This window comes from Dromaius novaehollandiae, chromosome 1 (genome assembly GCF_036370855.1).
Source record: "Dromaius novaehollandiae isolate bDroNov1 chromosome 1, bDroNov1.hap1, whole genome shotgun sequence".
Taxonomy (NCBI): domain Eukaryota; kingdom Metazoa; phylum Chordata; class Aves; order Casuariiformes; family Dromaiidae; genus Dromaius; species Dromaius novaehollandiae.
In genome coordinates, this window is record NC_088098.1 from 89,836,773 (window position 1) to 89,856,684 (window position 19,912).

The 19,912-nt window shown below is 39.0% G+C and overlaps 1 protein-coding gene across 7 annotated transcripts in view; it reads right to left on the reverse strand.

Annotated features, from left to right (window-relative positions):
• GTF2E1 (general transcription factor IIE subunit 1) overlaps positions 1 to 19,912 on the reverse strand; it is a 55,512-nt gene that overhangs the window by 29,735 nt on the left and 5,865 nt on the right. For 5 of the 7 annotated variants that reach the window (XM_026103430.2, XM_026103432.2, XM_026103433.2 and 2 more), the window contains 2 exons: positions 16,534 to 17,011; positions 851 to 892 (listed from right to left, as the gene is read on the reverse strand). In XM_026103430.2, the coding sequence (XP_025959215.2) occupies positions 851 to 892; positions 16,534 to 16,981 (490 nt within the window). In that variant the 5' untranslated portion in view covers positions 16,982 to 17,011. Of the gene's footprint in view, positions 1 to 850; positions 893 to 16,521; positions 17,012 to 19,912 lie in introns of all 7 variants that reach the window. The other 2 variants (XM_064519863.1, XM_026103436.2) reach the window with 2 other exon arrangements.

Consider the following 19,912-nt stretch of genomic DNA (forward strand, 5'->3'; position numbering starts at 1 on the left):
CCTTATATGGTCATCAGGAAACTAAAGAAATATGGTTCAGATGAATTCATCATAAAATAACTGCATATCTGGTGAAAAAGAACACTTGTAGAATAGATCGTGGTTTGCTGCCAGTCTAAGAGGGTGTTTCAAGGGTCTGTCCTGGTTCACTTCTGTTCAATACTTTCCACTAAAGATTTTGATTGGGGAATAGTATACATACATGCAATGTACTAGCAACACAAAACTGCAGAAAGCTGCAAAACCTTGGTCGAGGGCAGAATTAGAATTCAAAACTGTCTTAAGTTACAGAAAATTGTCAGAGACAAGAAGATGAAGTCCAAAGTATCAGGCCTTTTATATTATTCACCCACACGAGCACTTTAGCTTCTACACTACATAGAAAAGACTATTGTGAGACTTAGGATTGGCAGAAGAATAGGGATGAAAACAAAATATTTTAACTCCACTCCTCAGTGTTTACACACTGCAATACTGGTGCCCTTATAAGGGCCTACACAGACTAGATCAAAGTGAGTGCCTGTGCTTGAGACAATACCACTAGTGATATCCTCTAATAAGATAACTTCCGAGTAAGATCAACAACTCCAAGCTTTAATTGCTATAACTTGAATAGGAAAAGCATATCACACAGAATGTATTGAAGGATTTCACATCACAGCTGACAGCAGTTCTTAAATGAGGAGTCATTACAAGTTGAGGAATCTATGTTTTGCCACCGAGAAATTGTATAGTATACCTGCATGCAAACACTAGCATTAAAGAAAGTGATTTCATACAGCCTTTAAAAAAAAAAAAAAAAAAAAAAAAAAAAAAAAAAAAAAAAGATTTTACATCAGCAAGTGTATACCTGAAGTTTTTTTGTCCCACAAATTCTCATTCAGGCAGTGATCTGAGAAGACAAAAAAAATCCAAGTACATTCTTAGACACAGATTTCCAAAACTGATGTTCCTGACTCTCAACATTCAGAAGCTTACACTGTCTTAATGCTCCTCCCAAAATCCATTATAAATGAACATACTGACATTAATTGCAAATCCCTCAGCTCTCACAAGGAGTTTCAAATAGAAGGCCCCCAGCGCTGTTTATTTCCTTTTGCCTTTCCTTAAGTTCATACTCGTGTACAAACCAGAAGCGACCACAGAGGCTTCTGTCAGACCAAGCTGAACAAGTCCACAAGTCAAGGAGGCAAGTAAATTGCCTTATTTCCCTTAGGAAAGGCACTCTGTGCATCAAATTAACTTGTATTCTATCTTATTTGGTATAAATGACCTAACCCCTTTTTATTTGAATTTCAGATATTAAGAAATAAGCTCTTATTCTTTTCCTTCCTAGGTGAAACAGCAGCAGTGCAACAATGAACCTGAATGTGATAAAACTCATCATCTGTACTCTGAAGAGGAAGAAGCAGAGTATAAAAGACTTATTTTTGCCAAAGATAACAGAATCTCTTTAATCCAAGAAAAGCAGAAAATCTCAGAAATTTGGAAGTGTCTTGTTTATAATTTTCTCTTCTAGTTGAATATGAATTGTAAGATGAAAATTTAGAACAGTGAACAGAACACTAGGAGAGGCTCAGTGGTATTTCTAAGGCATTACTTGTATTTATTGCCTATATCCAGTGGGATCTATAAGCTCAGAGTCGCACAGAATTGGACACCCGCACAAAAACACTTAGCAAAACAAACTCTGCTTCTGAAGCTCAAAGTCTAACCAGACAAATCAAGCAAGCATGAAGAAAAGGTGCTATATAATTCTCATTTTGAAGATGGAAAACCAAAGTACTAAGTCATCAAGCCATACATGAAATACAGTAGAACAGGATCTCTGGAATTCATGCCCAGCATGTCAACCTGCAAGTTTCTACTGTGGTATCTCAAATGCCAAGCAGTCATCCAAGGAACATTTAGGAGGATCCACAGCATGGGTCAAGTTCAGGCTCTGCCATATCCAATTCCACAACTGAAGCTGTTTGTCCCTGCATTAGGCTGCACGCTTGACAACACATGAACAGGTAAATCCTTAATACTCAAATTAACAAAGGTACTACAGATTCAGATGATGATTAGGTTTTCATTTTGGAAACTAATATTAAACTAGTGAGGAGCACAGTGGCATCCATTACTTGAGAGCAGCAAGTTCCTGCCTGTTGTAGAAGTTACTGCTTTTGTATGTTATTAACTTCCAGCTCCAGGTGGATCAAGATGAAACAAAGCATTTAGCAGTGACAAGATGCTGAGAGGAAAGACTAGACAGAGATGAACACATTCCTCAGCTAAAACATTCAAACCTGCACATCCAATGGTTAGTGGTCATACAAAAAGTATTTGGATCCTATAAAGCAGCTTAACTGCGTGTTCAATACACAGAGATCTCAGTTTAATGCTTCAAACACCCCCCCCCCCCAAAAAAAGATCACACCAAACAGAACAGCCCAAATTCTTCTGAAAATTTTAGCTTATGTAAGATCAAGTACAGCAGCAGGTGAGGATTATGTCCTTCTCTTTGTTAGCTTCTTTCAGATATTTTGAAGATTTGATATCAGTACTTTTATACATATGTATGTATCAACCACTAATTAAGACAGTTACTGACTTCTCACATGGAAAAAATTATGGGTTTTTAATTGACACAGTCTCTTCTCAACAATTAATGCCATATATTCCTGTGATCTTGATCACAAAGCAGGGATAACCTTTATGTAAGATAGCTCTCTCTTCATTTTAGCTTGACTGAGGCATCAAACATCACCTGATCCTTTGTCTTTTATGGTCAAGTTGCACCCTTGTCCTCCACTCGCTGCAAGTTCCTACATCTGCTTCTTTTTACGCTCGAGGGCAGACAAGTGAACACTTATCAGTTTCACTAGCTCAGTGAAATTACTATGGAAATGTAAAAAGGCCACTCTCTCCTCTCAACTCCAGTGAATTATATACATTAGCTAATCATCTGTTTGCAACTTAAAACTACACGGCTCAAGTATTCCCATAATTGCAGACAGCAGTATTTATTTTCAGTCCTGCAGCACAACCGCTAAATACATTTACTTTCTTGTCAGTAAGTGTTTTCAGAGTCAGAAAAATTTAACCTTTTCCTCAGCCTGAACTCAGCAAGTTGGATCATATGATTTCAGACTAAACAGCAAAGGAAAGACAGTCTACCTTAGTTCCAACTGTAAACACAACCAACAAACTTCTATTAGGCACATTTAGTCCACAGGAACAAGCAGGAGAATAAAAATAAGATTATTTAACAGCCTAGGAGGAAGAAAATTTGACTATGAAGAGGGGGAATTCTTCCATGATGCAATTTTAGATTGGCTTTATCAGCGCTATTATGTATTATTGAGCTTTCTCTTGTTATGCCAAAGCAGCTTCCTATTTCTTTCCTACACCCAGATTTCCTGTAATCATTGAAGATAAGATGCTGTGTTCTGTTGAAAAGCCTTCCCCTGCCATTCTTGGTGGAGGGAAGCAATTGCTTTGCCAATCCTTCTGAAATGCAAATCTTCACCAAATGGGTTTCATGCTTCTTGCTGCTGTTGCCTCCTTCTGAAAAAAGTTAAGTGGAAAGACGACTGCTTGTTTATCTTCTTGTAAAATGAATATTGTCTTGCGCTTGTGATCCCCTAATCTCCAATTTTCTTTTTCCTGTTTCCTCCTTCCCAAATGTTGTATTTTTTAAGCAAGAAAGCTTCTGTTACCTCCAGATTACAAAAAAGCTGATCCTCCGGCAGCATAATTGGCAATTCTTTTATCTGCATACCACAACAGCGCCACAGAATTGCTTCCTTTAAATATTAACTACTTCTGTTAGCTGGTGAGACCTTAACAGAGTAAACATTCAGCCCACATTTTTTCAAAAAAAAAAAAAAAAAAAAAAAAAAAAAAAAAAAAAAAACAAACAAACAAACAAACAAACAAACAACCACCAACCTTCTTCCCCTGCTCCTTTTCAAGGAGCACTGACAGGGGAATAGCATTTTAATTGAAAAGGAGGAGTACAATTAGAATGAGGAAGAAGCACACAGATCAGTAATCTAATATACCACAGGAGAAAAGAAACTACTGAACAGGACACTCCCAGGGAGCAAGCGAGTGTCAGTATGGAGACTTCTGGCATAGCTTGGCTTTTCTGGTGCAACTTCAGCCCACAGTCGTAGGGGATGATGAAGAGAAAAGGATAATTACTTCCCGAAGTGAAAGATAAATGTTTTGTGCAACAGGACAAAGTGCTTCAGACTAAAACCTTGTATGCTGTAGAAGATTCTCCTGATGGCAGTGATAAAGGCTATACTGAATTACTAGAATGGTTAAAGCAAGACTGAAAAACGTCCCGAAAATATGTATTTATGTGGAACTGTATGATGAAGGAAGTGGAATTCAGAAGTCTTTTCCCTCTTTTAGTAACAAATTAAAAGCTTTATACTATTTGACAATGATCTTAAGTCAATACAGTCATGACTTAATGAATCTAATGTCAGACTTTCAACAAATTCAGTCAAATTTTCATGTTCAGAACTGCACTGTGATTAGCACACACACCTTAACTTATTTGCGGGTTTATTTTTTAAGGGGACTCAAGAGAAAAAGAAAGCAACGAACATATTCCTACATGCATTGCCAATCGTTTCTAACCCTCAGAAAACACAGTTAGCAAGAAACAGAAAGAACAGCATTGCTTGTGGAACTTTTCTGTCCCTTCAAATATTTTAAATGCTTTATCTGCCTAATGCTGGCATATACTGTGGGTTCTTCATTTCAATTGTTATAGATGTGCTCAAGACTGTCTGCACTTCTGATTAAAGAAAGCAATGACAACCAACGCCCAGGCTGTGAGCAGGAAAGAAATCTCTAGAAACACCCCCCCACACCTTCTTCCCCCCACAGCACTTTGCCACAGCCATACGTATTGGACCACATTAGAGCAGAACCACCAAAGTATAAGCCACTTGAGTTGGCTGCCAGTAGGCCATGTGTCCAGGTTCAGAAAGGGTATTTCTTAGACAAGATTTTTCCAATTCATACATTTACTTTCATGAAATTGCTTCAGAAACTGTGTAAGATTAAGTCCTCTTGTAGTGCAAGGAAGTCTAACAGAAGCAAAGAACATTTGCTTCTATTTGTAACTTTGTCATCCGCTCTAAAAAACTCTGGACAAGCCTCAAATGCTGTCCCTGTGCTTCTCCATACACTACACCAACATTACAGTTACCCAAAACACTGAAGTGCACGCAACTTCTCTGCAGTCTGCCGTTCTTTCAGAAACACAGCTGTCAAACTTCTTGTACCAAGATATGAGACAAGTTGAAAGAACCAGCACTTTCTATTGAAATGAACTCAAATATTGCTTTCAACTCGATTGCTGTTGCTAACCTCAACTCCATATACCACATTAAAGGTCCAGACTGAATCTGGCTGGGGACATAAATAGTTCTCATTCTTGTAAATGAAAAGAAGCAGATTTTGTGAGCTAGCACGGCATGTGGGGATGGCAACTGCAAAACATGCACGTTTGGCATGTACAGTGGTGGCATCACTGCGAGATATCAAGCATCTCCATCAGAGCACCTGCTTTAGTTTCATTTGGCATCCTCGTGCAAGCAACTTCGACTCACAATGCTTAGCAATTTTGAAAACTGGCTAGCAGAAGCTATGTTCTCATTGTCTCATTGCAACCCCTGCAGCACAATTGATTAGATCACTATAGAAACCCCACGTTTTTAAACTCTCATTCATACAGCTGATATTTCTTCATAAGCTGGAACATCCATTAGGTCTGTACTGACATGATAACAGAAAGAGCAGCTTGAATGTTGCCAGAGGGGAAGCTGTTAATTTTTCAGATAATTAAATGGATTAGTGGAAGAGGGTATTTGCCCAAGCCCACATTACAAGGTTTAATTGTATACAACTTGAGTAGAGAATAAGTAGCAGTATGGACCAACTCTGACCTTTTCAGCACACATAACAAAAAAGAATCCATGCCTTTAAAGCGTAAAGAGCAGTGCGGGGGGGGCAGACGGACACACACCCAAGGAAACTAAAAGCTGTTTACCAGACTAGCAAGAGAAGGACTCTCCTTCCTGTCTCTTCCCGCAACAGTTTCCACTGCTCAAGTGTACAAGACTTCACTCTCCCACCATAACTACTTTTCCTATAGCTATTTTCAAATTCAGACATGGAAAAAAAGATGAAAGAACAAAAGAGTACTTCACTAAAAATATTGTAGATTAGGCCCTCCTGAGAAGATATCACTCCTTTAACAAGGAAGGAATGAACTTGAAAACAGAAGAAGGTAGATGTTACAATTTCTACTATTTGTGGAGGACCTATTTTTCATCCTCAGAAGATTGTAAAGTTCTTTTCATGACTCCAAACGTTCAAAACAAATAAAGAACTCCTCAAACCATGGAGCTGCCTTTAGGAAACTATTCTGGGCACCTTTCACTTGTCTTCTAGAGTCCAAGTACATCTTAGTAATGCTTTCAAGACTGCTTCTACATCCACAGTTGTAGAAACCACATCTTGTTCAGAGCTCCCAAAAGATGCCTTCAGAACAAGCTGGCAGAGAGGCAAGAGTCTTCTGCCGTGTACCCCTCTAAAACACAGCCAAAGAACTCTGGCACATCTGAGAGGTACAGGTACAAATCTCAAGAAATCCTCAAGTAAAATACTTCCCATTGTAGAAACACCAGGTGGCCATAGCTACTTTGCCTTTCCACTTCACCCTCTAGAATTTATGAATAGTTGAACTAAAGCTGATCAAAGCTATATAACAAAGCATTTCATGGCAAAGCCCCAGCTACTGCCTAATTCCCAGTATTATAAGACTTATTTATAGACTCAATGTATCATACAGATGCCTATTATATTTCTACTGTTACTGCACTATGAATTATCATTTTTGACTACCATAAATAAAATATGACCATGATATCTCACCACCCATCAGAGAACACTAATAATGCATCAGCATCACACCTGGCCTGCACTGCACACTGCAAGACATTTCAGTACAGCATGGACACACTTGAGCATCTAACTTCTATTCTGATATGAGCACTTAAGGAGAAAACACAGCATGCTGTATTACTCCGATACAGAACTGAAAAACAAAAATACACTAGCTTTTTCAGGCTAAGTCCAAAGTACAGCTATGCAAAGACAGTCCCGGGGCCCAGTCAGCAGTTTGAAGCCCATTTCTCTAGAGCATAGTGGTAAAGTATGCTATCAGGAAGTGGGAGGCATGATATGAGACACAAGCTAATACACTTTGCAAGGAGGCCACAGCCAGGGATCTGTGGAGAATGAGGCATGCAAGGTGCTTTAAGGGTTTAACAGTGCTGTAACTCAGCTGTGAAATGGCAACTTGATCACAACCTGCAATCTATACAAAGAGCTGTCTGTATGTATTTATTTCTTGGGCATGGTTTAGGTAGCAAACCCCAGAGAATTCATATGATACAAAGTTTGTCTTTGCATTACACAGAAATTACATTAATCTAGGTTTCATGCTACAGCTTTCCCTTCCTGCTGACTTGAGTTTGTAATTAGAGAAGGGAAGCAATTTAACATTTTATATCTTAAAATGAAAAAAAAAACACCCTCAGAACCACTTGATATTACCTAGAGGAGCACCATGAGTTACTCATTCATCTCAGCATGCTGGCCAATTTTAGCCCAAATAAATTAAAAATGCTGTAACAGAATTTGAGCATCCAAAAACACTTCTTGAAATGGTAAATTAAAAGTTCCAAAACAAAAGGCTGCATGAAACAGGTGAAATTACTGATGGCTAAGAAGTGCTACATGATTTAATCTGTATTCAGTATAAGAATGGAAAAGAAGAAAGGAATCCTTTCCTCTTCTCAGTAGTAGCTCTTTTTGCTTCAGCTTATATGCACAGTCTCAGCTGCTCTGACCTGATAAAGTTTTTCTTCCTGTTCTACTATGGATAAGCAGAGAAAATTGTAGATGGACACAGAACATTCAGAGGAAGTTCACTAGGAATTAAAGACTTTAGACTTTTTTTTTTTTAAACTTCAACCAAGAAAATCAGGCCAAAATATCAGCTGGGCCACTTGCATCCATCAGTACAAGCAACACAACCACAAGGAACAAGATTTTAGATGTGCTCCTGATCTGAGTTACAAACAGATACCCATGCCTAAAGGGATGACACACTTGGCAGATGGTATTACCAGGCATGCAGCTTCAAAAGAACAGCAAGTTAACAGGATAAGAGATAGGAATACTGCAGGTCCAGCTTTCAGCAGATCACTGTAAATGATTTAGCAATGTTCACAGCAAATCAGAGATCTTTTTACTGTTATCTATTTGGATTTGCAAAGCCAAGAGAAGTGTTAAAGTGATACTTGTTATTTGAAGGGCAAATATTTTCTGCACTTTTAATAGTAAGGGCTCCCTAGACAGAAACAGTATCAATACTGTAAGTCAGGGCATGCATTTATTGGACACTTTTTTTTAATCTAGAAGGCACAGCAAGAGGTCAATTTAGAACACAAGAGGTGGCCAGCCAGCACTCTATAGGGAACAGCTCTGGGAAGTCACTGATTCTGCCTCAGAAGAGGCCCTTATAATACTCCAGCCTGATGCTCTGCATAGCACAGGCTCTAATCTTACCTTCAGCAATTTCTTCATCAAGCTCAGTAATTTGTGGCTAGACTAGAACATACCTTTCAGAACAGTATCCAATCTGAAGTGAATGAATTCAAGTTACAGATAATGTACACATCCCTCACAACTCATTCTAAAGAGCATTCTTGTTTTTAGAAAAACATGCATTAACTCCAATATGTATTTCTCAGTTTTTCCTTCCCTGTAGCTCCAGGCCTTATCAAGCTGAAGCAGAGCAAAGCTGACAGGAATACTCTTGCAGCTTTTGCCAGAAGTTTGAATAGAAACAGAGAAAAACTGAGCAAAGTATGGGCAGTTTCTCTGTTGGTGTTTGCCAAAAGCTCTGCATGGCTGCACAGACAAACAAAATATGCCTGGAAAGTCAAGAGAAAAAAAAAAAAAAAAAAAAAAAAAAATCACACTGATGGGTTTACATACACTTGGAAAGCTAACTGCAAAGAAAGAAAAAAGAAAACAACCTTCACAGAATTTGAAGTTGTTTGAAACTGAATTGCTCCAAATTCTCTTTTTCATGGCAAGTTTCTGGTATGCCAATTTACAAGATGACTTTTAGGTCCCAATTTTGACTGGTAAAGCCTTTAAATTTTTGTAGTAGTAATACTAAGAAGCACATACATGGCAGTGCACAGTAGACAGAGCCATCCAGAATGACTGTTCTACAAGTCACTGAACTTTAAGGACAGGAATCAACAGCATAAAAAACAAATATGAGTGACTACATAGCTTGAATATCTCATGGAATAAATGGCTCTAAGTGATTTGTGTTCGATAGGTGAAAGCGAGAGAACAGAAAAAGGGATGTATCAGAAATGGACACAAGCTGCAGAAGAAAATGCAAGGGAACAGGGAGAAGGAAAAGAATAAGAAAAAAATTAATAAAATATATAGGACAGGCTCAGAAGTAATCTGAATCAGAGCAGGAAGATTTGAAGCTAATGCAGAATTTGCCTGAGGAAGCGAAAATTCAAAACAGCAAGAGAAGACAGATATGTTCTGAACAGCTCACTGGGGATGAAGTGAGAAGCTGGGCACTCAGAAGAAAAAAAAGACAGTGGCTCTAGAAGTCAACACATAAGATCACAGCAGAATCAAAGACTGGTCAAATTTGTACCATCTGTAACACTGCCCAAACATAAGCTCAGCTGTATAGATGCTGCCTCAAGTAATCTAAGCTGCCTTGTGACAGGTACAGAAAACCAGCCTCTGAACATGTTATATGCAATTCTGCCATGAAGTACACAAATGACATGTGTAGGACTGAAAGTAAAACCAGTAGGGCTAAAATGAAATTCAAGGTGTTGTCTTCCTTTCTACAAAACTTATTTCCGCCTTCAATTCCTTCTTCCCTGCTTATAATATCAGCACACAGAATAAGAAAGGGTTTCAAACACACAGTATGTTACTATTACCATGCATCTTTAGGCAAACAGTACGATAGCAGTATCCAAAACCATTCACCAAACCAGGAGCAAACTGTAGGAAGGCAAAGAGGAGGCACACAGGTAGCTGCTATGATTTCCAATAACAGCAAAAGAATCTAGTGATTATAACCACAATTAAGAACATCCTAACATCATTACCTTCCTGATTCATGTTACATATATACCTTCCATCCTCTTCTTTCCACTATTATTCATATCTTTTGATTCATATGAATTTTATGGTGAGGAGTTAGTGTATGGACATATGCAAGAGAAACCAACTGCTGTAACAATTCACCGTTAACATCTTTATTGTCCTCCACAGTAACAGAAATTAAAGAAAATGCAAGACTGCAGGAAAATTACACTGAGAAGGCAGAAGAAGAGAATAGAGAAAAGAAATTACTACATCATTCCTTATATTTGCTTTCTAACATCAAGTTCCTTGCTGCCCTGGTAAATATCCTTATGCAGTTTGGTATTTAGAATACTTAATGAAGGAAATCCATTCTATGAGAAAACAAAAACAAAAAACCCAAACCACAGAGTTTAATACTGCTCAGTATAATTCACTGTGGGATCTTGTTTCTCTCACTCCTTCACTTCAATCCGACTCTCCTTTGCAGTTTCTAGTCATGTAGTTTCTTTCAAATTGACCTTGAATTTGACAATCAACTCTAGGACTACACTAGATTTACAAGTGTAATTAGGCTATGAAAACAGGATACATCAGAAAGACCTTACCCAACCAGACCCAGCCAATGCTACAGAACACAGCACATGAAAATAATTTCCAATTTGGCAACATTTAACAAATCCATCAGCCCAGATCTGTATACATAGCGAAAAGAGGGCAGCACCCTCTACTAGGTAAGAAAATGCAGCTTCTCATGTCCCTCCCCTCTGCCCTCCAAAGAACACATGACTTGCAAGACAAAAGGAACATACCTGCACATATTTATTCTCCAAGCATCTTCAAAATAAATTCAATCTATGTGATGGCATTGAGTTATTTATATTGCTCTTGCAGGAGCTGGCCAACAGTAACTATGTTTCTGTAGTTTCTACATTTAAAAGCACAGAGAAGAAAATTCTTCCCGTAGTTCTCCGTAAGGGACAGATGAAGTAATATCCTATGTCTAGACGAAACACCTGAAAACCCAGTGTCCCTTATGTTTTGTTGTCAGCCAAGGTCTAGAAATAGCTAGAGTTCAGCAGTTGTATTCACAATGTGCATTTAACATCTGACTTTTCTTACCGCTATTCAATTAAATTCTTTCTTGAACATCTCTGCCTCAAGAGATGGCCCTTACCTTGTTTAAAGGAACGGCTGCAGCTTTCCACCTGCATGAGGCTTCCGCACAATGGCAACTGCAAACAATTGCTAGCATGTGTGCAGAACAAAGAACAGAGCGGTGAAGTATCAGAGCACAGGTCAGATAGCAGATGACGACAAAGCAAAGGTAATGATCAGTATTTTAACTGTTTATAATAGGGGCTTCTGGGAAGATCACAGAATCTTTTTCCTTTCTCAGTCATCCCATCAGAAATACAAGACTAAAAGTAACACTTGATTCATGTAGCATTATTTTTTTCCTTCTGTAGATCTCAAAACATTCAAAGTTGGGTAAGAACTGTCAGCTCAGTGTAACAATTCAGTTTGATGCAATACCCATGAAAGGCACTGCCAGGTCAACAGATAAGATACCAATGTACAACCTCAGGAATCAGAAAGTTGTTTTTAGCTTTGCTCCAAATTTCTAAAATAAACATTGGCAATATAAAAGCACACTGTGTTCCAGTAACTTGTCTTTAAAAGCAGAAGACAATAGTACTGCTTCCAGAGAGGCAGCAGTAAAAGCTGCCACTAAAGAGAAAGTGTGAAATCTGGGGATCTGTTTAAGCTCTTCAGTTAGAATAGATGGGTCCAAAACTCATGACCTGGGCATGCTGTGCTTAGAGCTGGAAGGCACTCACTGATCATACAACAAAATGACTCTTCCAACACACTGCACATTTCTTTTCACCTTTCAAAAGATCCCTTTGTGAGCTGAGGAAGAAGCAAGATTTCTCTCACCTTCACTTTAACCAACTCGGTTTCTTTAACATCCTATCATTCCTGTCCTTGAACTTCCTAAAAGTACCAGACATTTTGTTTAAACTTTGATCACATAAGTTTTTGAGTTTTGTATTGAGATGTTCAATGGCAGAAAAAGGGATGGAATAAAGTACCATACAATTATTTTAAAAACTAGGAGGTTGCACTCTGAAAAAGACAGTTATACCACTTTAAATCTACACTTAAGTTTATTTTAGTGACACAGCCTAAAATTTGTGATCCTTCATTACTTCTTCCGCCACTTACCCTCTCCCTGCTTTAGTGATTCAAAGAAGACTACAACTTGACTTATGCAACAGCATCCTGACAACTGATTTCTCTGACTTTGACTACAGAGAAGCTTTAAGCTGTTTGCAACAAACCATATATATGCATAGTTCCAGAACAAGGTTTTTCATTTGCATCTGAAGAAGAAGGTCTCTGCTTTTGGAAACCTACCATAGAAACCTACATGGTTTTTAACTGCAATTAGCTGAGTGAAAGAAGAGTCATCTCACATACATAGAAAGACTCTAGGATATTCACCTTCTTATGCTGGAAAAGCCCTGAAAGATAGATCCAACTTTTAAATCATCACTGCAGGCCTCTACAGTAATGCCTAATCCTACTGTATAAAGGCCACTAGTTATATCTCAGAATTTCAATAAGAAAAGAATTTATCCAAGAGAAAGCTTTAAATGTGTTTTTTAATTTTTAATCACCATTTCTCCAAGTCAGAATAGCAGCACAAAAATTCTGTGCTGCTTAAGTCATTTGGCCTAGAAGATTATAAATGCTCAAATTTTTTAACTTTGAATTCCAAGAAGGCAAAAGGAAAGGCAGAGAGAAAAGAATACGGATAGAGGTTTTCAGACAAAAAAAAGTTTCCAACATCAAGGCACGGGGAAGGTAGAAAACTTGCATAGGTACAGTATAGCACTTCACAGCAAAGGGTAGAAACAATCTGATTATGGAAAAGATTGGGGGGGGGGGGGGGGGAGGCAGCCTGAACAAAATGCTGCCTCTCATCATGTTCAGGGAATATAATAAGTCAATTTTTCCTTTGTTCAAGGCAGATGATGGGTAATTAAGATTTTTTTGGGGGTGGGGTGGGGAGGGAAGGTTTCACAAGTTTTCATTTGTCACCCCTACTTCTCAGTCACATACAAAATCTTTTAATTAAGATACACCAACACTAAGAGGACAACAAGTACACCTGCCTATCTCTTCAAAAATATCTTTTCAATAAATTGGATGAACAGTAGCCAAAGCATGCGTCTCTGTGCCCTGAAAACCTGCCCTTCTTACTATGAAATATTTTCTCTCAGCAGACACTCTTCCACCCTTCAAATACTTCAACAGCAATGACTTCTGGTGAAAGATAAACACCTCAGTTCATTTCAAAACTCTTCATAAATGGAGTAGAACACAGAGCTGAAAAAACCCTACACTTGACAGCCTGTCACCTATATGAAGCAGACCTGCTAAAGTCGAGACACAGACACAGATGCTGTGTAACAACTAAAGAGCACTGCAAATCCAAGTCATGGACAGACTTCACAAGCACTCTTAATTTACAAATGGCTACAGAATAATTACAGGCATGGATAGATGTTGGAAACTTCTTTACCATTACTGATAAGGAAGTGGAAAACAGATGAATCCCCCTTCTAGCCCTTCCTTCATTCTACAACAATTGGTCAGAAATTGCTTTTGAGTTTCAATTAGTGAAGAGAGAAGAGACATAAGAAACAAGGGAATCTTAACTATTCCCAGCTCTGTGAGACAAGGGCACAAAAGACGCCAAGAAGCAGATAACAAAATAGGATGTCTTTTAACAACAGACTGCCAATTTACATGCAGCCTAGTGTAGACTAGCGCAGACAATGCTTTCCATGCTCTACCTTTTCTGCGGACTAAGGGACTTTAGCCCTGCAGATATTTTAATTCACAGAATTTTATCAACATGGCTGCAATCCAGGAACAGCTCAGGTCAACCATGACTGAAATTCATATGGCTTTCAGATACCCTTTAGCAGCTGGACTGCCATGAGTTTCAATGAGTCAGAGAGGTTTATGCATAGCATTGATAAGGGCAAAAGACATACTTGGAAGAGGATGGCTACTCACTGCCCAAAAGGCTCTGGTTCTTCTAGACGCCTTGTCCATGAGTTCTCACTGGGAGAGACCCAAACATCTTAGTTCTTTACTAATACGGAATTCCAGAAGAGCAGAAAATCCATGTGGACAACACAACCTACTGCAACATAAAGCAGCCATTTTCACCATAGAAATTGCCCACTGAGTTACCCAGTGGGTACTTACTGAGTGGAAAGGACAAGCAGCTATCTCATTGTTCAGAGGGAGTTACTATGACCCCTTAAACAGTGAGACCCCTATCCAAACTGGTATCCCATGTGAAAGTTCCTGAGAATCAACAGCATCAACATGCACTGTCTAGATGAAGTTGTTATTGACCTGAAAGTTACACAAGGAGAAACAGAAGCTACATAAATTCTAGACAGATATGTTCTTACTGACATGAAATAAAATGTAAACTGGCTATCTCATTATTTGTTTCAATACAGATGGAAACCTGCTGACAATTGCTGAGAAAACAGCACCTGACGCTTCCAACAGTGTAACTGCAAAAACTCAGTGTGCCACTGAACGATTTTGCATTGTGAAAGTAGCAAGACAGTGTCCATACTACAGACATTGGTTGATCTGGCCTTGCTGTCAAATTTAATTCCCAGCATTACTGCCTTCTGTACCTTTTTCAAGGACCAGTTCTTTGCTCTTAGAATTCAGTGCAAACATAGGCCTGGAGAAGTTGTTTGTGGGGGTGTTATAGGTCCTCATGGGATGACTGTCTTGCACTCCCAACTACACATGATGGCTGTTTCACATGCCCAACTACTTTTGTGCTCAGCACAGACTCTGCTCTTTCCTTACTGAAGCAAACAGCATAAGCATTGCTCCCCTTGGGCGTGACACCTATGACTGTGAACGCCACTGTAAAAAACGTGTAGTAGAGTGGTCAGTATAGAAAATCTGTGCTGACACTGCTGGTTTGGGTGCTCCACAAGGCAACAGCTTCCATTCAGAGAGCTGCAGTGAGTTACAGCAACAAAGGATATTTGACTTGGTGGATCACTTTTCTCTAGTGATTGGGCATGTTTTCTTCCCCAAAACAGATTAGACATCTGCTGCAACTCTAGATTAAGGGCTTCAAGCCCACTATACAATGAATTTATATAGCTTCTTACTATGATAACTGATACAAAGCACCACACTCCAATATTTCTGTGAACTCTCCTGACTTCTGCTTTTCCCCCCCCCCCCTCCCCAGAACAGTAAAATTGGACAAAATACAAAAGAAAGAAGTTAGGAAACTAATTCAGAAGGTGGACATCTGGCACCCAACCCTCATCTTCCCACACCAGATAATCCCAGACTAAGGTAGTAGAGTAGGAACTCATTGGGTCACATCTCATTGCTTTGGGCAATCAGTGGAAACAGAGGGAACTTTATAGCTGCTCTTTCTTTTTTTTCCCCTCTTTGGCAGAGAAGATGCAAAGTATTTGGACTGTCCCAGCAGACAGTGCCACTGAGAAAAGATTCTGGTTTCATATCTATGAGGCACATATGCACCTTCACTGAGGGAAATACTTTGGTGATCAGTAATAAACAAGATTCCTCCCCCCTCCCCCCCCCCCCCCCCAACAAGACTCATCTCTCAACTTTCATGAGTGCTGTACGCTGGGGAAACAAGGTTGTGCAGTATAATGAAATAGCTAAAAGAAAATTAAACAACTCACTCCTTGAATGTTCATGTTTAAATTACAGATTTTCTACACACCACAGTCAACTATATATAGATGTCCTTTCTGCAAACTACCAATAAGTCACATAGTTTACAGGCAAGGCCAGGTTACATTGAAAAGCTGTCAGCTGACAAGAATGACAGTGCTTTATTCTGCCTTGAATTTGATTGTAATAACAGACAGCCATTTCTCTACTGCCTGCTACTCAAGCATTTCTACATGCATTTTACCAATATCACTAACTGCCTGTACAGACTATATAAGAACTACCGCATTCATCACCAAAACTCAACTACCAGTGGGGCAGAAAAATGCGACTGCTGTTTATTAGGTCACAGCAATGATTTGAAGTACCTGGTTTTTCTGTATTTTGCTCAAACATTTAGCACCTGCAGAAAAATAGTGCCCTCTAGCTCCCACAGGACTCATGAGAATTATCAGCGCTGAATAAGACTGCGTTTCCTGCGAGTCTGACACCTACATGGCAAAGGAGACAGCAAAAGCATTTTGTTACCTGGGCACTTACCTGTCCTGGGGTCAAACAGCTGATTGGCCTCCAAATCTGTGAAAGTGCTGAAGCAAATGGGGCATTTAAAAGAGGCACGATTGGTGGAGTCTCTTTCATCGGTCTCAATCCTCCTCCTCATGTGGTCCAGCTTGTACTTCACCACATTAACCAGAAGGCGGTAGTTGATGAAGTAGTAGTTATGACGAGTGGTTTTGCCATCTGGAGCTGTCTCTACCCTCATCCTGCATTTAATGAACTTGTCACCCTTGAGAGTGTTCAGGACAGCCCGCAACTGCTTCCTGTCAAACTTCAGGAGCTCCAACATGTCCTCTTCCTTCACACAAGGGTTCCGGATGAGAATGTCCAGAGCCAAAGCATGTTCAATGCCATAAAACCCACGAACTACATATTTGGCAAGGCGTTTGAGAGCTGCTGGGACTTCAGTGAGGACGTCTGGGTCAGTCATATCAGGTTCAGATCCTGAGCTTCATGTATACTGCAGTGAAAAAAAGGCATATGAATTTTAGCTAGTTTTCTGACTTCAGTAGTTTTGATTCAATTACCTACAGACAAGGAAGAGGGCTGTTTTCCATCTCCCTTTCCCCAGCCCTGAAAGCTCTCTTTAGATGTTAAGAACACCAACACTACAAAAGTAAAATTAGAAACCTTTCTAATTAGGCATCTTTCATTCATAACAAAATGGCAGAAATTTAAGAAAGCACAAGAAATTGCTACCATAACACTTGGCATATTTCTGTACTACCCATCAAGAACCAACAAAGCTGGAATAAGAAATCTGTCTAGACAGCTTTGTGACCTGAGAAGACTTGTAGCTAGGGAAAAGAAAAACACTACAAGAACAAAGATCCTAAGACAGTCCAAAAGAGCAGTCTTATACCCTATTTCATGTCACTAGATCATATTAAAAATATGCCTGCCTGCTTCTACTACTCAGATATCACTGGACAGAGATCTTCCATAAGGACTGCTTGCTACTACAAATGGGTATATATTCAGCAAAGGCTCCCAGATGTGCCACAAAAAGAGATGGGCTTGTTCCTTACTTTTTGATAAATAGATCATAGTCAACTGTCCGCAGCATGACAACTATTAGCACTATCAATTACTACAGCACAAAGAGCAGCAGCCTTGACCCTAGATGAGCGAACATTTCCTTCCAGAAGGCTGATCCCTCATTTAAAGTGTCTTATATTCAGGCCTTGGACTCCCAGAGATAATATGACAGAATAAACAAAGATCGAGACTTGGTGAACATGAAGGGATGGATATGTTTAGAGGAAAAAAAAGAATGAAGTAATGTTAGAAGTGTAAGAAAGCTCAGTAACATATCCTTTGAGTTACTCATGAAAACTTACTGTGCTGTCTGCGACAAGGCAACAACTTCTAAAGAAATAATGTATTTCTACTTCGTTTTTCCTCAGTTCAACATAAAATGGCATAAATGGTCATAGCAATTATATTCCCTTGTATGTCACAGAAGCATTTACGCATCATGCAAGGAATTCACTCTATTGTCACACCTCACATAGATATAAGAAACAGTAGCTGAGAACCAAATCCCAGCATACAGCTCACATCAATGACCCCTCTAAAGTAATCATTTTTGTCCAGTGGAAAAGGAAAGCAACTCAATACGGCACAATACAGCATAGAGCAAAGGTTTACTATGATCTCACAAGGCGACTTTGTGCATTTTCTCCTCTATTCATTCAAGACTACCCATCTGTAAGCAATAATAAAATTCCCCTCCACTCAATGCACTTTGACTTCAGTGTATGAAAGGTTCAAGATAAATGTGGACTATTATAGGTGTCTTCAAAGCACTGATTCAGGTTGGCATTTCCAGTTACTTCTCCACACAAAACTGAACAGTCCCTATTTCAAAATGCAACTTTTATGCTCCTTTTGGATATGAATAGCCATTTCTTCAGCAAAAGGTTCCTTCAACTGGGGGGGGGGGGGGGGGGAGGGGGAGGCACACAACCCAAAGTTCTGTTTGTTCTCCAACACTAAACAATTTCTATTGGTGAACTAATATAAACAGTAAAATCCTGCCATTCTCAGTTTTTACAGCTGTTAGATGTTCTACACACTAAATACATACCACCCCAGCAATCAAGTCTCAAATAAAGAAAAGAAGAGATTGACACCAGAAGAAAGAATCCAGATGGAAGTCCCATTTACTCCCTCACTACCATAAAACACCTAATATTCCTTCTGACAAACACCACCACAGAAGTTTCCTATGGTCTCCACACTAATAATACATCCCCCCAGAATCACCAAGCTCCAGGTGTAACTAAGCAGCTGCTGACTCACTTCCATCAGCTATGACTAAAAACTTTAACCATTTATCCCAATAACCTACTTTGATTTCATTTATTTGCACTGCACCCCCCTCACAACCTTCAAGAAACATCACCCATTGACACGTTATTTTTCTTGAATCTCCACTCTTCTCCTGCAACTGAGGAGGGTTGGTCCTCTCAGGAGTTAGTGCAATTGCAAAACAATCAGACTTTGTATTGTGGAGCTCAATGGTTAAGTAAATTAAAGCAGTCCTGTCTTTTCCACCTTTCAATTAGAAAAACTGCTTTTATTCATTTCTTCTAAAACCTCTCCTATTTCAAATGCTCCCTTTAACTTAATAGCCAAGTGCTATTCAGCTAGTTGGCAGACTGAGAAGGGCTTAGGAAGAACAATTCTTGTACATCTATTTCCAATTTTTCCTGAAAAAAATTAAACTAAGACATGCTCATCATGGCATGAATTAGCCATGAAACAGGTACTTCTAGAGTCATTTAACTGTTTCTTCTACATGTCACAATGGCTCATCTACAACACAAAGAACATTTTTAATGGAGCTTCCTGTTAAAGTTGGTAAAGATAAAAGCATTAGCAATAAAGGGTGTCTTATCATAGATAGCAATGCAGTATTTTTAAAACTCCACACAGATTGACTCTGACTTACAGTCACAGAACACTATAAAAATACCAGCAGAATGAAACTGATTTTTGGGGACAATCTTACTGTCACTTTAAGCGAAATCTTGCTTTTGACTGAATCTGCAAGGAATCTACTGATACTATAAAACAATGTGAATGCAGAATCTGGCCAGAGGCTTTTATTTATTCAAATTCATTAACTGCACTTATTCACAGTTTAGACACAGTATAAAATTAATATAAATGACAATTTTAAATAAAGCATGGCACCCCAAACCAGACTAAAGAAGTCAAATTTTGAAAGATAAGATGCTTAAAAATGTTGATCTCAAAAAATCCTCTCTCCTGACTAATCCTTTGTCCCCTAAACCATCCTTGTGGAAGAGGTTGGGAAAACATCTTGTAGGAGATGTAGGGACCTTCAAAATAT